Source organism: Emericellopsis atlantica (genome assembly GCF_019669845.1).
Source record: "Emericellopsis atlantica unplaced genomic scaffold F5Z01scaffold_2, whole genome shotgun sequence".
Classification (NCBI taxonomy): Eukaryota; Fungi; Ascomycota; class Sordariomycetes; order Hypocreales; family Bionectriaceae; genus Emericellopsis; species Emericellopsis atlantica.
Genome location: NW_025764704.1, coordinates 96,307 through 109,689, shown reverse-complemented (window position 1 = coordinate 109,689; position 13,383 = coordinate 96,307). Strand labels below are relative to the sequence as shown.

Genomic DNA, 13,383 nt, shown 5'->3' with positions numbered 1-13,383 from the left:
CAGAAACTGCACCGGTTCTAGCGATTTTCGCATTCCCACTCAGCACTTTTGCTCACTCCATCCATTCACGCCAATCGGCCACACTTGTCGCGCCAGTTGTTGAGGCAGAAGCGCATTCTGATCAGTCCGCTGATGCCCCATCGAAAAGCTCGGAGCCAGGAGGAGACAGCTCCTGTTGGCAACCAATCTCCAGAGGTTTCTAGGGTCATTGATGGCTCCCCGGGACGTCGAATATTCCTGAAACCTATTGTCCTGGTTTTATGCACAGTTTGGTAACCGGCAGTCTTATTCACCATGTTTTCCAATGTTAATCACAAATGCAGGCTTATTGGACTATTGCTCTTCGCCATCTGTCAAATCGCACATCATAATAGCTCGTCAGGCAACCACCAGCGCTTACAGCAGACGCGCCTGGCTCCGACGCCAATTCCATGCCACTCACACAACGACTTTTGGCAGAGGGTTCCCCTTGCCTCCGCCTTAGAAGTAGGCTGCACGAGTGTCGAGGCTGATGTATGGGCTTTCGAAGGGCAGCTGCTGGTCGCGCATAAGCGGGACTCGCTGTCGCCTCGCCTAACACTACAATCCTTGTACCTGGATCCATTATATCGTATACTCGCGGACAAGAACAACGACCAAGAGGACTCAGGGCGCCCTCGAGGCGTATACGACATTGACCCATTGCAGGAGCTCGTGCTCTTGATCGATGTTGAGGCTTGTCCGCAACGCGCCTGGCCATTGCTCAGCGCTGCCCTTCAGCCGCTACGCGAGAGAAAGTGGTTGACAATCAGCGAGAATGGTACATTGACTCAAGGGCCAATTATGGTTCTCGTCACTGGAAGCCTGCCGGCCTATCTTGTGGAATCAAACATAGAAACCGCTTCGCAGGGCGTCTTTCTCGATGCGCCCTTGCTAGAAATCGATTCCGGCAAATACAATTCGCCCAATGCCTATTGGGCAAGTACATCTCACCGCACACTTCTCGACAGTGCGTATCGTGATCGCAGGCATAGAGCCTCGCGTGAGGAAGTCGAGACCTATATTAAACATGCGATTGATCTTGCGCATGCGCGCAGTCTCAAGGCTCGCTGCTGGGGCCTCTCTAGGTCAGGGTTCAGTCGACCGGATGACACTTGGCCTAAATTAATGGCTCTTGGAATGGATGTCGTCAACGTCGACAATTTGGCAGCGTTTCGGGAGGCTTGGGTACACCTACATCCCACAGCAAGGAAGGATTGATCGGAAACAGAAGCATCATAAATGCCTTGATGGCGCTTTCAACATTTCGAGCAACTCGTTCACGGCTCCGACGTGTCAACCCTTCCGACACTCCGGTTTACCGCCGAATTACCCGTCCATGCAGCAGGTTCTCGGCCTCTATCTAAGATACTGCACGACGTCACGGTTATGGGGTGACCCCGCAAGATAAGAGCCAACATATCAGTATAAGTTCCTCCACAGCTTTGTGCGGGTTGCTTGGTGATTATATCTCCAGATCATTGCATTTTTTAGCTCGCAGGTAATCGTCGACTTTGACATTCCACCCAGCAGTTTCTCGGCTTTCCCTTGGACATCTACAATGGCCACCGTCGGACAAATGGCAGCCCTAGATGTACGTGCAGATGCGCCACAGAACCAACGACATTCGAATTGACATTATATACATAGCCTACGATAGCACAGAACCTGCCGCCTCAATGCGGCAGACTCTTCGAGGCAAAGTCCGCCAAACGGCTTAGTTTCGAGCAGATAGCCAAACATCTCGAGCGAAGCGAGGTGGCGTGTGCTGCATTGTTCTATGGCCAAGCCCAAGCCTCGCCGGTAGATGTCAGCCGTCTTTCTCAGCTTCTCGAAGTGCCTGAAAGTGCGTTGGGCTCGATGATGGCGATTCCTGACCGGGGTCGAGCTGGCCCGATGCCACCGGTGGAGCCCCTGATATACAGACTTTACGAGATTGTCCAGAACTACGGGTATGCCTATAAAGCCATTCTAAACGAGAAGTTTGGTGATGGAATTATGAGTGCCATCTGCTTCTCCACGAAAGTGGACAAGGAGGTGGATGAGACAGGTGCCTCGTGGGTCGTGATCACTCTCAGGGGAAAATGGTATGTGTGTACGTCTTCGCCTTGGCCGCTACTAAAAAAACAACCAGGCTCCCTTTCGCCCGTTTCTAAAATGATTTTCTTTGTGATCGGAAAAAGACATTCATTCGTGTGGCGTGTAATGGGGGGGGGGCTATAACAAATTGTCACAGGCAACAATATTAAGGGGCGCATTACACAATACTAAGCAATCCGCCACCCAACTTAGTGAACCTCAGCGATGTCCGTGCGCTACCGTGCGAGTTCTTTCATAGTCGACTTCTCGTCATCTCTTCCAACCCATTTCTGGCTGTTCTCGAGAGAGGGTGTCCTGTGGGATGTCGAGACTCGGTCAGCATGCCCTCACCTCCCTCGTTGTGGCTTGCAGCTCGAGGAAGCACCTTCATCCCAACAATACTATCGAACAGCTATGGCCAAGGGTTCTGCTAACATTCTTGTTCTTGTTCGACACGTCCCTACTAGCAACTTCAAGTCCTCTTGAGTGTATAAAAGTCTCTGCATTCCCCTTCCAGATAACCCAGAAGACTCCAACACCAGTCACAACATCAAGAACAGCAACACCAACTACTACTCCTTCTTTTCAATCACGCAAAAGTTCACTCAACTTTCAAAATGCCTGCTCACCAGTCCACCAAGAACGGCGCCACCAAGTCGCCTGGCTACCCTCTCGGCTGCTCCGTCATGGCCAAGCCTACCGTCGACGCGAAGTCCCCCGGCTACCCTCTCGGCTGCAACGTGATGGCCAAGCCCACCGCCGACGCGAAGTCCCCCGGCTATCCCCTTGGCTGCACGGTCATGTAGATGATCTGACGCTGCGGCTCTGATCAACGAAGACCTCTTACACACATTTCCAAGAGCAAGAGGCCCTCTGGACCGACAAGATCGAGCACACACCAGGCTTGTAGAAACCAGCTTGTTTCGCGAACTTTGACGACACATAACACAACGGCTTCCATTCTTCACTATCTTGTAGAGGAATTGGAAGTTTTTCACGCATTACGGTCTGACGACTTCGACACAGCGACCCCCAGCACCGTAGGCCAAACATTCTTCGACTCTTGAGACACAAGTCAACCCGTGTCTGCGCACATTTTTGTATATCAGGCAACAGTATCGAGAGCGAGAGATGGGTGGAAAACTACGATGGTAATCCCCGGTATATATTTTCTTCGTACTACTTAAAGCAATTCAATCGCTGGTTACAACAATGCCTCACGCTGTGATTCCGCCTGTCCAATTGATACTTATGATAGAGAAGCATCGAGTATTTCTGACCTTGTGGTGGATTTGTTGAAATTAGCAATAGCACCGACCAATAAGACTTTGTCAGACTTGAGCATGTTCAGGTACTACTATCTGACTTTTGGTGATATTAGAGTCATAGGTAGTAGCGTCCCCTCTTGTCGATTTGCCAGTGCCAGTGAGTTTGGGGACTCTTTGTATGGTCCACCAAACTTGAAATTGTTAGAAATTACCAAAGTACCGAAAAACAGCACTAGAAGATTCGATCGATTGGATGTCTGAATTGTTCACCCATGTACACAAATTGACAACCAAGTCCAGGGTAATTGAGGAACAGCGTCTGACCTGCTGTCCGATTGCGATAGCCTGAGCGAGCTAAAGTGGAACTTTGGCTCCAGTCCCTGCAATTCTCAGTTGTCGGCGCCCGTGCCTGAAAGCGGTGTGCCAACTTTTCGGTGGCAGAATTTCCCAAGATTTTCTGACATTTCCTAGTCTCGGCTGTAGCAACACTTTGCCTACTGTAACACCCGTCCACCCCAATAACCAATCCAGCAATGGCGAAAAGCAAACTCAAGATGGCGCTAGCCGCCGACAAGGGCACCGACTTCAAGAAGTTGAAGGAGAAGCGCCAGAAGAAGGCAGCCCTCAAGCGCAAGCAGGCTGAAGAAGGACCCCAGGACAGCGACGACCACAGCGGGGCAGAGGACGCCGAAGTGGCGCAAATAAGCGACGAGTCTGATGAGGACGAGGAATACGAGGATGCAGAGGAGCAGGTAGGCGATCAAATTGTCATCAAAGGCAACTGACTGACTTGTAGATCAACCTCCACGGCATCGACGAGAGCGACAGCTCCGGCTCCGAGGTCGAAATGGAAGAGCGCTTGCCACGTAAACCAAAGACAATCCTGAAACCTCTCAATGCTGCGAAACCGATCGCCAGACCTGGAAAGGCCGAGGACGCCGACAGTGATGAGGATGAGGACGAGGAAGATGAGGAGGACATTCCCATTTCCGATCTCGAAGACCTCGACGAAGACGAGAAGGAAGATCTCATTCCGCACACCCGCCTCACAATTAACAATACGTCTGCCCTGCTCACCTCGCTCAATCGCATCGCACTGCCGACCGACAAGTCCGTACCGTTTGCCACACATCAAGTGGTCGTCTCGGCCGAGGCCACGGCCGACTCCATTCCCGACATCCAGGATGACCTCCAGCGCGAACTGGCATTCTACTCGCAATCGCTCGCCGCGGTGCGCGAGGCGAGGACGAAGCTACGCGCAGAAAAGGTGCCCTTCAGCCGGCCCAAGGACTACTTTGCGGAGATGATCAAGGAGGACGCGCACATGGAGAAGATCAAGGCCAAACTGGTCGAGGAGGCCACCAACAAGAAGGCGGCCGCTGAGGCTAGGAAGATGAGGGACCTCAAGAAGTTTGGCAAACAAGTCCAAGTGGCCAAGCTGCAAGAGAGACAAAAGGTCAAGAGGGAGACGCTGGATAAGATCAAGAACCTGAAGAGGAGTACGTCTTTCCCACTTGCGCAGACCGAGTCAGAACAAGCTAACCGCGACAGAACGCTCGGAATCAGGCAACGACATGGGCACCAAGGAGGCTGACATTTTCGACGTCGGTGTCGACAAGGAGCTCAGCAAGAATAGCACCGGCAGGTCTGACCGCGCTGGTGCTGGTCGTGGCAGCAAGCCCAACACCAAGCGCCAGAAGAAGGACGAAAAATACGGCTTTGGTGGAAAGAAGCGTCATGCGAAGTCGGGCGATTTCGCTAGCTCGTCAGACTTGAGCGGCTTCAGTGCCAAAGCGATGAAGGCCAAGGGTGGGGTCAGTAAATCCAGACCAGGGAAGAGTAAGAGGAAGGCCATGTCAACTCGATAGATATCCTGTCAGCACCGTAAGTTGAATACTCAAATGCCTGGCGTCACGGGTCGGAATGCCTGTTTATGCATGTCGTTCATTCGTCTATGACTTGGAAAGAATATGTAGAGAGATTCGCTACCGGAACAGGCTTTGTGAGCTTTGTTCCGCGTGCCACCGTCCTCCTCGTTCCGTCTAAGACTCTCCAACTGGTGGCCAATGCACTTTCCAGACTTCTCTGCGTCAAGACAATATATACTCAATACAATAATAAGACGCGCCATGCAACCGAACCCAATGCGCCAAGGAGCCCTGTGGTATCAAGAAAATGCGGGAGTGCTGATGTCAACGCTCTGCTGTGCAATGCAACTCGGAGGATGTATATCAAAACGGGATTTAAGAGGTCCCTCATTGCGATGCTTGGACGCACCAGTGACGATGGAATGCCCATGCGCTCTTCTGGCACTCTTTGCTGCAGTATTTCGTACGGCGACATCGCCGGCACTTGGCAAATTGGCGAGTGTATTCTTCCCACTTGCCACACTTGTAGTATGCGCATTGTCTGATGCCTCCTCGTGTATCGTCCTTGCGGCAGAGATTTCGCATCACAACGCCGGCCCAATATTGCATGTCGGTCGTGTGATATCGCACAGTAAACTTTTCCACTAGAGGGAAAAGATTAAAATCGTTCGGCAAGAGGTACTCTTCGTCTTCGCTGTCGCTGGCATGCTCGGGACACGGTTCGTCGTTAGCAGCTGCAAGCTCCTTATCGATGTTGAGCTTCGGCACGAGATGGCTCTGTTGGAAGTACGAGCGGAGACCGCAGTACTTAGAAACGTAAGCAAGAAGTTGTAGCGACATGAGAACGTCTTCCTCTCGTGGCATAGCCACCATGAGGTCGTTACTTGGCATGAAATGCCGATCCAGGATGTAACGCGAAGTGATCGAGCTGGGTAGCGCCGGGGCAGGAGGAGAGACCATTGTTGGTCGGTTCGGTGACAGACCCATCTGAGGCACAGGTGTGGGCGTATTGTTTGTGACCACGCTACCATTGATGGGGCTTCGATGTGTTATGTTGAAGGTACCCGCTTCTTGATGCGTTTCTGACACGGTGGGTGTCGCCAAGTCCAGCGAAGCGTCGGCCAATATGCTTTCATCGCCTTCCATGGTGATATCTTGGATTCCTACAGGTGGCTGAATATCTCCGGTCCCAGTCATTTCAGTATCAGGAGACTCGTCGGAGGTGACACCGTCGCCATTGATATCTTCCGAGGCCGATGTAGAATTTTGATGGCGGATCGAAGGGCGGCGACGGTTACGACCGGGGGTAGTTGTGTTGGACGCGGGGCGTACAGCAGGAGAGCGGAGTTGCGGCGGTGGCAGAGGCGTAGTTGGCGATGTCGGTTGCGAAGTCAGGTCGCCGGGGCCGAAAGGAGCCATGGACGCCAAGCGGTCGATATCGCGGACGGGCCGCAAAAAGCCATCAGCTCCTTCCAGGTTGGACATTGCAGTTCCTTCGGCATCAGACGAAGCCAAAGGCCGCAAGCTCTGCCTCGAGCCCGACGGCGAGCCGTTCCGGACGGCTGAGGAACGTAGACCTTGGCGGCGGTGGGCCAAGACAGAACTTGCTTCCCTCGAAGCGACCGAGACGTTGTGCGTAGTAGCGGCATTGGCATCCCCACTAGACGTGGCAGCAGCTGTCGAAGGGCCTGCGAGACTAGCAGAAACATCAATAGATAGAGGTGATTGACGGTGTGAAGGCCGCTCATCCTCAGTGGCTGTTGCCCGTGGCGTGGAGGACATCACCTTGGCCTGCTTCTGCTGGCGTTGGTGATGCTCCTTGATGTGCTTTTGCTTTGCCTCGTCTGCCTTTTCTCTGCATTTCTCCACAACTTTGATGTAATTGTCGAGGATAGTCGCGATGACAGGAACCATGTCCGCCTCCACAACCCTGGTACGAACCTTTTCAGTGCCTCGAACGCCAATGTTGACGACACACTGGAATGCAAGGTTCCATTTCCAGAGGTCCATGACTTCCTTACTGCGACCCTCCTTCAGGATGCAGACCAGACGTTCAATTCCTCCATCGACAGTAAGAATTTCGCGAATCCGGGCGGACGAGGTTGTGAGGTAGGCGAGGTGATTGAGCGAGTTGATGAGTGGCAGAGTCGAAGTGCAGTCAAGTGCTCGCCGGTCGTATAGAGCCGTGGTGATGCCCACAGACGCCTTGTTGACGTTGGGGATACTGAAGTTGACCTCCCTCATGTTGGATCGATATATTTTGTAGTCTGTAGTTGTGGATCGAGCTGATACCCAGGGCCTAGGAGACACGGGACGCTCCGACAGGCCCCTTGCTGCGGGGGGTCGAAAGAAGAGAGGTCACGATTGAACGAGTGCTGAAGCTGACTGTTTGTCAGAGTCGAGTTCCGAAAGCACCAGCCGACACTCGTTTCGAAGCGTGTTGAGGAGTTTTCGGTGCGAATGGACTGGTAGGCTGAGCGCAGCCAAAGGGGGCGAATGACGGACGCGGGCGGCAGCAAAATGCTTAGGTGAGCGATAACGCGACGGCGACGAGAAGAGCGGTGCGAGAGTCGGAATGGGGGAAAAACGTGAGAGTTCGAAACGGCTCTCGATGATGCTCGATGAATAGTCAGGAAGACGGTCGTCGAACGACTCTGTGTGTAAATGGTGAAGTACTCGAAAGGCTTGAAGATGAGGAGAAGAGAGAGGAAGTTGGCTGGGCGAAATCGGCTGGCACCTTACAGCATTGGGCGGCTTGGCTACAGCCGGAGGTTCGCAGAGGGAGGCACACTGTTTCAGGGCTTTAACAAGGCGGTCGGGCGCGAAGAAGAAGGAAATAGAAGATGCTAAATAATACAAATGAAACAAAATAAGCTTTGAAAATTACCTATACGAAAAGCAGGCATGAGGCAATTGGTTAGACTGTGAAGACTACCCAAATTACTCTCTTCGTGGTCGAATTATGCCTTTCGTTACGTCTGCTAAGGCCGACGCTGGCTGGAGCCACTGGACCCTGAGGAGACCTACAGCAGGCGGCATTGGCAGTTGACCCAGGGGACGAACTTGGCTGCTTGGCAGGAATTGATTACTCGGCCGTTGGGTGCACGTCAACGTCCCCATATTATTAGCCCATCTCGCCTGAGTCGCCTCCCAACTTCAGATTACGTCGAAATGCGTCCACGCCAAGATTGAATGACAGTACGTAGACGAGATCTAAGATAGGAAGACAAGAGGGAGCAGAGAGACCGAGTTACGCCAGATTGCCTGTAAAATTGAACCAGCTCCACAGGGCGAACCTACGGGATGTTTGCGTTGATGTTGCGGACATCAAAACCCCGTGCTTTGTTATGTGCAAGTTTCTGGTCGTGTTCGGCGTAATCTAATATATAGTATCTTTAGGTCCGTGTCCTTGGTAAGTAGCTAATCGAATATACTTCTTACCTGGACCGCCAGAAGGCTTACAATTCTTTTCGCGGACTCTTGGGAGCCTGCTCAATGTCAAGGTAGACCAACTCCCAAATGACGCAACGGCCTTTGGGTTTTCACCCCACGCGCCGCTGTCAGTCACGCGAGGCTTGTTGTGTACCGTGCCGGGTACGAGTAATTAAGTTTTGGAATTGTTTGTAACTGCAGAGAATTTACCGTCTAATAGTGTACACTTTTCTACCTACAATCTTTCAGACACACATGGCGTAAGGCAAAGGGTAAACTTAATCCTACCTATCCCGACTGACCATCGGATGTTAACTATGGAGGACATTATCACTCTTGAAATGAGCATCGGGGGTTGAAGACTTGACTCACATGCTAACGGGTACCTAACTAATTAACCGCCTTTGAAACCAGCTTTACTTTCGCGTGAACGGAAGAGCGAATATCATAGATTCGAAACAGTATATAGAGCTAAAATGCTAGTATCCGAACATCAAGCGTCTCATTGGCGTTCGCTTCGTCCCCTGTGGCCCAGCTGGCTAAGGCGTCCGACTGTTAAGCTTCGTGCAACACATAATCGGGAGATCCACAGTTCGATCCTGTGCGGGGGAGATTTTCTTTTGCTGTTTACGACCAACAACAGATTGAAATTTTCATTTTTGGCGGTCGTGTTTGTATGTGAGTGCTAGCTATGCTCTGTTCAAAAGATTTCAACTTCGTACGTAGTAAAAGTTAATATATTATGGGCGCCAATTTTTCCACAGTCACCCAGATCCTTACTGCCGTTGTTCACTAATCGGAATACTTTACCCCATGCGCTATAGTTTACACTTCGCTGTCCTTTCTAAGGAAGCAGAATCAATCTTTGGTACAAATGGGTCTGCTTTCAATGTGTTCAAATATTCAGGGTGAAGCTGGTGCAGCGATGTCACACCGCACATTCTCATCGTTGTCTCCAACTCATCTCTGAGAACTAAAGCACGGTCAGTCATCATATTCGATCACGCCAGGGGAATCGCATCGCACTTACTCTCGATATATCTTGACACACCATGATGTCCATAGTTCAAAGAGTACAGTGTACCTCGACCCAGGCCGACCGCCTTGGCGCCCAAACATAACGCCTTGAAGATATCGGTCCCTCGCGTGATGCCACCATCCACAAATACTTCCATCTTTTGGAAGACTTCGGGGCAATTATTATGCAATTCCAAGAGCACCATGATGGTGGCGGGTGAAGTGTCCAGACTTCGGCCACCATGATTCGAGACCACGATAGCTTCAACACCAGCACGCATGGCCATGATCGCGTCCTCGCACGTCTGTATTCCTTTGAGAACAATGGGCATCCCAGGGACACACTCCCTCACCCACGGAATGTCCTTCCATGACATGGAGGCATCGATGTACCCGCCCATGATACGCCCAAGAGCTCCTCCTTTGGCGTCATTCTTCCCTGACGCACCAGACATGCCCGAGCGAAGGCTCTCATCCGACTGTATGCGCTCATCAGCCTCTCGTTTCCCTGGGACTGGTGCATCGATGGTGAGAAATATGGCCGAAGCCCCCGCGCTTCTGGCTCTCTGCAGTAATTGTCTCGAGTTCTCGCGGTTCTTGTCCATGTATAGCTGGAAGAAGAATGGCACAGTATGTGGCTTTTCTGTAGGATGGGCACGTGTCGCAGCGACGATGGCGTCCAGAGGGTAAGAAGCACTGGTTGACACACATTGCGCGAGTCCAGCCTCTTTGACGGCCCGGCCAATTTCCTTCTCACCCTGCTCATGGACCAGACCTGCCATGGCCACAGGACTGCCGAAAATGGGTGCTCGTATGGCGTGCCCGAGCACGGTGGTGCTTAGATCGACATTTGCAACATCCCTCAAGGTGCGTGGGCGAAGGCCAATAGTTGCGTAGGCTTGCGCATTTCGCCTTTTGGTGTGCAGATCCGTTGCTGCTGAGGAGACAAACGCCCAAGTTTTGGGAGTAAAGGTATGTGAAGCAACCGCCTCAAAATCATGTGTAGAGATCAGGGACTCCAGGGGAGGCTTTGCTTGGCTGGAACTTGGAGAGACCACGCCGACGTCGAGAGCCCCATGGCGATTGCCTTTCGAACGAGTACTCATCGCGCGATCACTATATTGAGTCGGTCACCGTTGCTGACCGGCGTCAAGATCGTTCCGGACTTGGGAGCTTGTTATAACCGTATAACGTGACTGGAGCTCGGTTTAGTTGTCGCCGAGTTATGGGGCCCCGTGCGGGGGAATCAGTCAACTATCCCCATGATCTACAATTTGCAGGAACGGGCGGTCTCTCGAGAGTGTGAGCTCGAGATACCATGAGGAGTGCGACGCCATGGATGGCGCAGTCTTGTTCGTTGATGCTTTCAAGACTGGAGAGCTTTCCCTATCAATGTTTTGGCCTTTTCACTCAGGTCCATGCCAAGCGCCAGCTGCCGGCCGCTCTCACTCATTTTAGCCCAAGTCTTCCTCAAAATGTTGATCATCTTCTCTTCTTCCATGTCCGCCTTCCTTTCGAAGTCATCGAATTGATCGTCGAGGAAAACCAGGCATGCGACGTCTTCTAGGATTTGCGTTTCCTCATCTGTCGTCAAATTGCCCTTCCGGATGAGTAATGCAACGCGTTCTTTGTCTGCTTCTGAGATGGCTGGCGTGATGGACGGTGTGCCCAAAAGGTCAAAAACTTGTGTTGAAGCCTGTGATTTTTGCTTCGAGCGCCAGGTCAGATAGCCCGAGCGACCCATCGGGAAGCTGCTCCTCGGAAGCTCCCACCTGGTCTTGATAAGCTATAGCCATGAGAAATGGGATGCAAGTTTCACCTTCGGAAGTGCTGGGCCCTGCAGGCCACCTGAAGCGTGGGTGACGCCTGGGGCGCCCTTTTCGCCAACCAGCTAGTCATCTTCATCGCATAGTGTAGTTCATACGGGAGTGTCTTTGCGGTCCCTGTGGCGACAGTGAGATTAGGGTCCTGGGCGTGAACAGCGTCTATGAGCTCAAAAGCCTGCGTCCATTGAGACTCGAGTGGAGGCAGCGTGTTCATAGCCATGTTCTGGCTGGCTTTTAAATTGACGTTGTCGAAGTTGATATGCACAAAGGAGTGAAATGAGTGCTAGGCATGCTTGGTTACTTGACGAAGAAGGGAGTGCTGAAATGTCCTGCAAAATTGGCCAATGATGGATGCGACACAGACCCGTCTACAGTATCTAAGGTACGTAGCCTCCCGAGCGAGGTGTGATCCACAACCCACCCTCTGAACACCCGCAGCCTGATGATGAACTTGTCGCTGCGTGCGAGCTGGGAACCCAGAGCTATGAGATTGTGTGCCATTTCAATCGCCGCTGATTTTGGCATGCCGGAAGTATTTCATACCGACCCAGGCCACGACAACCCATACCCAGGCCATGACGCAGGTCAAGATCATGAGTGCCGGATAGTAACCTACAATAGGCAGCGTTGGGTCATCCTCAAGTTCTGGCGGCGCGTATGGTGTCTTGCCAATGTCCCACGCCCAGCTCCAGACACCTAGACAAGAACCCATCCCAGTCACAAATACGATCCACGTCACCGTCAAAATGATCCATCCCCACCATTCTGTAGCAGCGTAGTCCACCTCGACCTTTACCGGCGGTAATGGCGCAGCCGAGAGTCCACTGTACCCCAAGGGCGACTTGGCTTGCTGGAATGCCCGGCGACGTGACTGTGAAGATGGTACGCCGGAAAAGTATGTTTCTGATCTCGAGACTACCGGTGTGTTGTCTGTTCTCGAAGGCAAATGAGGCCCCTCGTCTTCGTCCGTTGTGGAGTGGTAGGCTGTTGCTGCATTTGGTTCCTGGGCGTCTGTGCAACTTGTGAACGACGCTGTGCTTCCAAGGACGGCGCCATTCGAAGGCGCATCGGTCTGAAGTACTATATCAGAATCACTCAAGCCTAGAGCGTCGTAGTGGTGTGCTTGATGCGCCTTTGAATCGCTAGGTCTCTCCTTCGTTGAAGACGGGGTGTCTGTTTGGGTCGTCAAGGGACTGCTAACTTGGTGCCCCTTGTCACTTGCAGCGCCGCGTCCCAACAGCGCCACCTTTCTGAGAGAGCCACGTCGACGTCGTGTACTCTTCTGCTGTTGCAGAGCGCTTGCCAGGGCGCGGGCGCCTGGGGCCGGGTCACTGGGATCAACATCGTGGTCGTCCTTGCTCGTCGAGCCCGTAGAGGTTCGCATAAAAGGGAATTTGGATAGAAAAGGCTTGCGCTGAGCTGGCTGCGGGACTGTCTCTAGCTGCGGCGGCAATGAGGACGAGGTGTCGGCGGAAGAAGTCCGTTCTAGGTTTGACCCAATGTCCGAGTGCTGCTGTGCATCTTGGCCGCCCATGGTGGACCGACAGGAAGGGCCTTGGTGGTGAGGGACCTAGTGAGTGATCACTGACCAGTCAGATCAACTGGGGAATACCGAGGCTCCATTAATGCTTTGGCCGGTGCATCGCAAGGCGTGGAAGGTCGATTTGGAATGACGCCAGGCCGGAGAGGAACACGCGTTGAACTGGTGAGGATATAATACAAGGTTGGCGTTGGTACCACCTTAATTCATACAGTGCGCCTACCCTGTAGATGCACTAGGTAAGGTACTTCATCCCGCGTTCTGGATGCAACGAGCCCCCAACCTTGCCATTCATTGATGACCTATTAACGGCGCCTAGTTGCAAAGGCGTGAGC

The 13,383-nt window shown here is 52.5% G+C and overlaps 7 protein-coding genes and 1 non-coding gene across 8 annotated transcripts; 4 read left to right on the top strand and 4 right to left on the bottom strand.

Moving 5' to 3' along the window:
* The first annotated feature begins 52 nt into the window (after window positions 1-52).
* F5Z01DRAFT_191282 (uncharacterized protein) lies at window positions 53-1,558 on the top strand. Its single transcript, XM_046258010.1, has one exon. It carries the CDS (start codon window positions 295-297, stop codon window positions 1,237-1,239), a length of 945 nt encoding a protein of 314 aa, XP_046122247.1. The 5' UTR covers window positions 53-294; the 3' UTR covers window positions 1,240-1,558.
* Window positions 1,410-2,297, top strand: F5Z01DRAFT_191287 (cyanate lyase C-terminal domain-containing protein). Its single transcript, XM_046258011.1, has 3 exons — window positions 1,410-1,612; window positions 1,669-2,105; window positions 2,153-2,297. Exons 1-3 carry the CDS (start codon window positions 1,580-1,582, stop codon window positions 2,172-2,174), a joined length of 492 nt encoding a protein of 163 aa, XP_046122246.1. The 5' UTR covers window positions 1,410-1,579; the 3' UTR covers window positions 2,175-2,297.
* Window positions 2,298-3,412: 1,115 nt separating this feature from the next.
* On the top strand, window positions 3,413-5,427 carry F5Z01DRAFT_191289 (eukaryotic rRNA processing protein EBP2-domain-containing protein). Its single transcript, XM_046258012.1, has 3 exons — window positions 3,413-4,117; window positions 4,162-4,864; window positions 4,917-5,427. Exons 1-3 carry the CDS (start codon window positions 3,899-3,901, stop codon window positions 5,231-5,233), a joined length of 1,239 nt encoding a protein of 412 aa, XP_046122245.1. The 5' UTR covers window positions 3,413-3,898; the 3' UTR covers window positions 5,234-5,427.
* A 193-nt stretch (window positions 5,428-5,620) lies between these two features.
* F5Z01DRAFT_632404 (MYND domain protein) lies at window positions 5,621-7,477 on the bottom strand (the record flags this gene model as incomplete). Its single annotated transcript, XM_046261858.1, has 1 exon — window positions 5,621-7,477. The coding sequence occupies one exon, from the start codon at window positions 7,475-7,477 to the stop codon at window positions 5,621-5,623; it is 1,857 nt and encodes a 618-aa protein (XP_046122244.1).
* A 1,708-nt stretch (window positions 7,478-9,185) lies between these two features.
* Window positions 9,186-9,277, top strand: F5Z01DRAFT_t20. The gene has a single exon. It is a non-coding gene; the product is annotated as a tRNA-Asn (tRNA).
* Window positions 9,278-9,483: 206 nt separating this feature from the next.
* On the bottom strand, window positions 9,484-10,788 carry F5Z01DRAFT_679025 (cytochrome b2; the record flags this gene model as incomplete). Its single annotated transcript, XM_046265490.1, has 2 exons — window positions 9,484-9,638; window positions 9,696-10,788. 2 exons carry the CDS (start codon window positions 10,786-10,788, stop codon window positions 9,484-9,486), a joined length of 1,248 nt encoding a protein of 415 aa, XP_046122243.1.
* A 130-nt stretch (window positions 10,789-10,918) lies between these two features.
* On the bottom strand, window positions 10,919-11,818 carry F5Z01DRAFT_191464 (glutamyl-tRNA synthetase). The gene is made up of 2 exons (XM_046258015.1): window positions 11,502-11,818; window positions 10,919-11,454 (listed from the first exon to the last, which is right to left on the bottom strand). Exons 1-2 carry the CDS (start codon window positions 11,726-11,728, stop codon window positions 11,049-11,051), a joined length of 633 nt encoding a protein of 210 aa, XP_046122242.1. The 5' UTR covers window positions 11,729-11,818; the 3' UTR covers window positions 10,919-11,048.
* A 192-nt stretch (window positions 11,819-12,010) lies between these two features.
* F5Z01DRAFT_632401 (uncharacterized protein) lies at window positions 12,011-13,042 on the bottom strand (the record flags this gene model as incomplete). Its single annotated transcript, XM_046261857.1, has 1 exon — window positions 12,011-13,042. One exon carries the CDS (start codon window positions 13,040-13,042, stop codon window positions 12,011-12,013), a length of 1,032 nt encoding a protein of 343 aa, XP_046122241.1.
* Between the last annotated feature and the right edge of the window lie 341 nt (window positions 13,043-13,383).

Coding starts and splice junctions, on each gene's coding strand:
- F5Z01DRAFT_191289 (XM_046258012.1), top strand. CDS start 3,899: ATGGCGAAAAGCAAACTCAAGATGGCGCTAGCCGCCGACAAGGGCACC. Junction 4,118..4,161: donor ACGAGGATGCAGAGGAGCAG/GTAGGCGATCAA, acceptor ACTGACTTGTAG/ATCAACCTCCACGGCATCGA. Junction 4,865..4,916: donor GATCAAGAACCTGAAGAGGA/GTACGTCTTTCC, acceptor TAACCGCGACAG/AACGCTCGGAATCAGGCAAC.
- F5Z01DRAFT_191282 (XM_046258010.1), top strand. CDS start 295: ATGTTTTCCAATGTTAATCACAAATGCAGGCTTATTGGACTATTGCTC.
- F5Z01DRAFT_191464 (XM_046258015.1), bottom strand. CDS start 11,728: ATGGCTATGAACACGCTGCCTCCACTCGAGTCTCAATGGACGCAGGCT. Junction 11,455..11,501: donor AGGGCCCAGCACTTCCGAAG/GTGAAACTTGCA, acceptor TATCAAGACCAG/GTGGGAGCTTCCGAGGAGCA.
- F5Z01DRAFT_191287 (XM_046258011.1), top strand. CDS start 1,580: ATGGCCACCGTCGGACAAATGGCAGCCCTAGAT. Junction 1,613..1,668: donor GACAAATGGCAGCCCTAGAT/GTACGTGCAGAT, acceptor TTATATACATAG/CCTACGATAGCACAGAACCT. Junction 2,106..2,152: donor ATCACTCTCAGGGGAAAATG/GTATGTGTGTAC, acceptor AAAAACAACCAG/GCTCCCTTTCGCCCGTTTCT.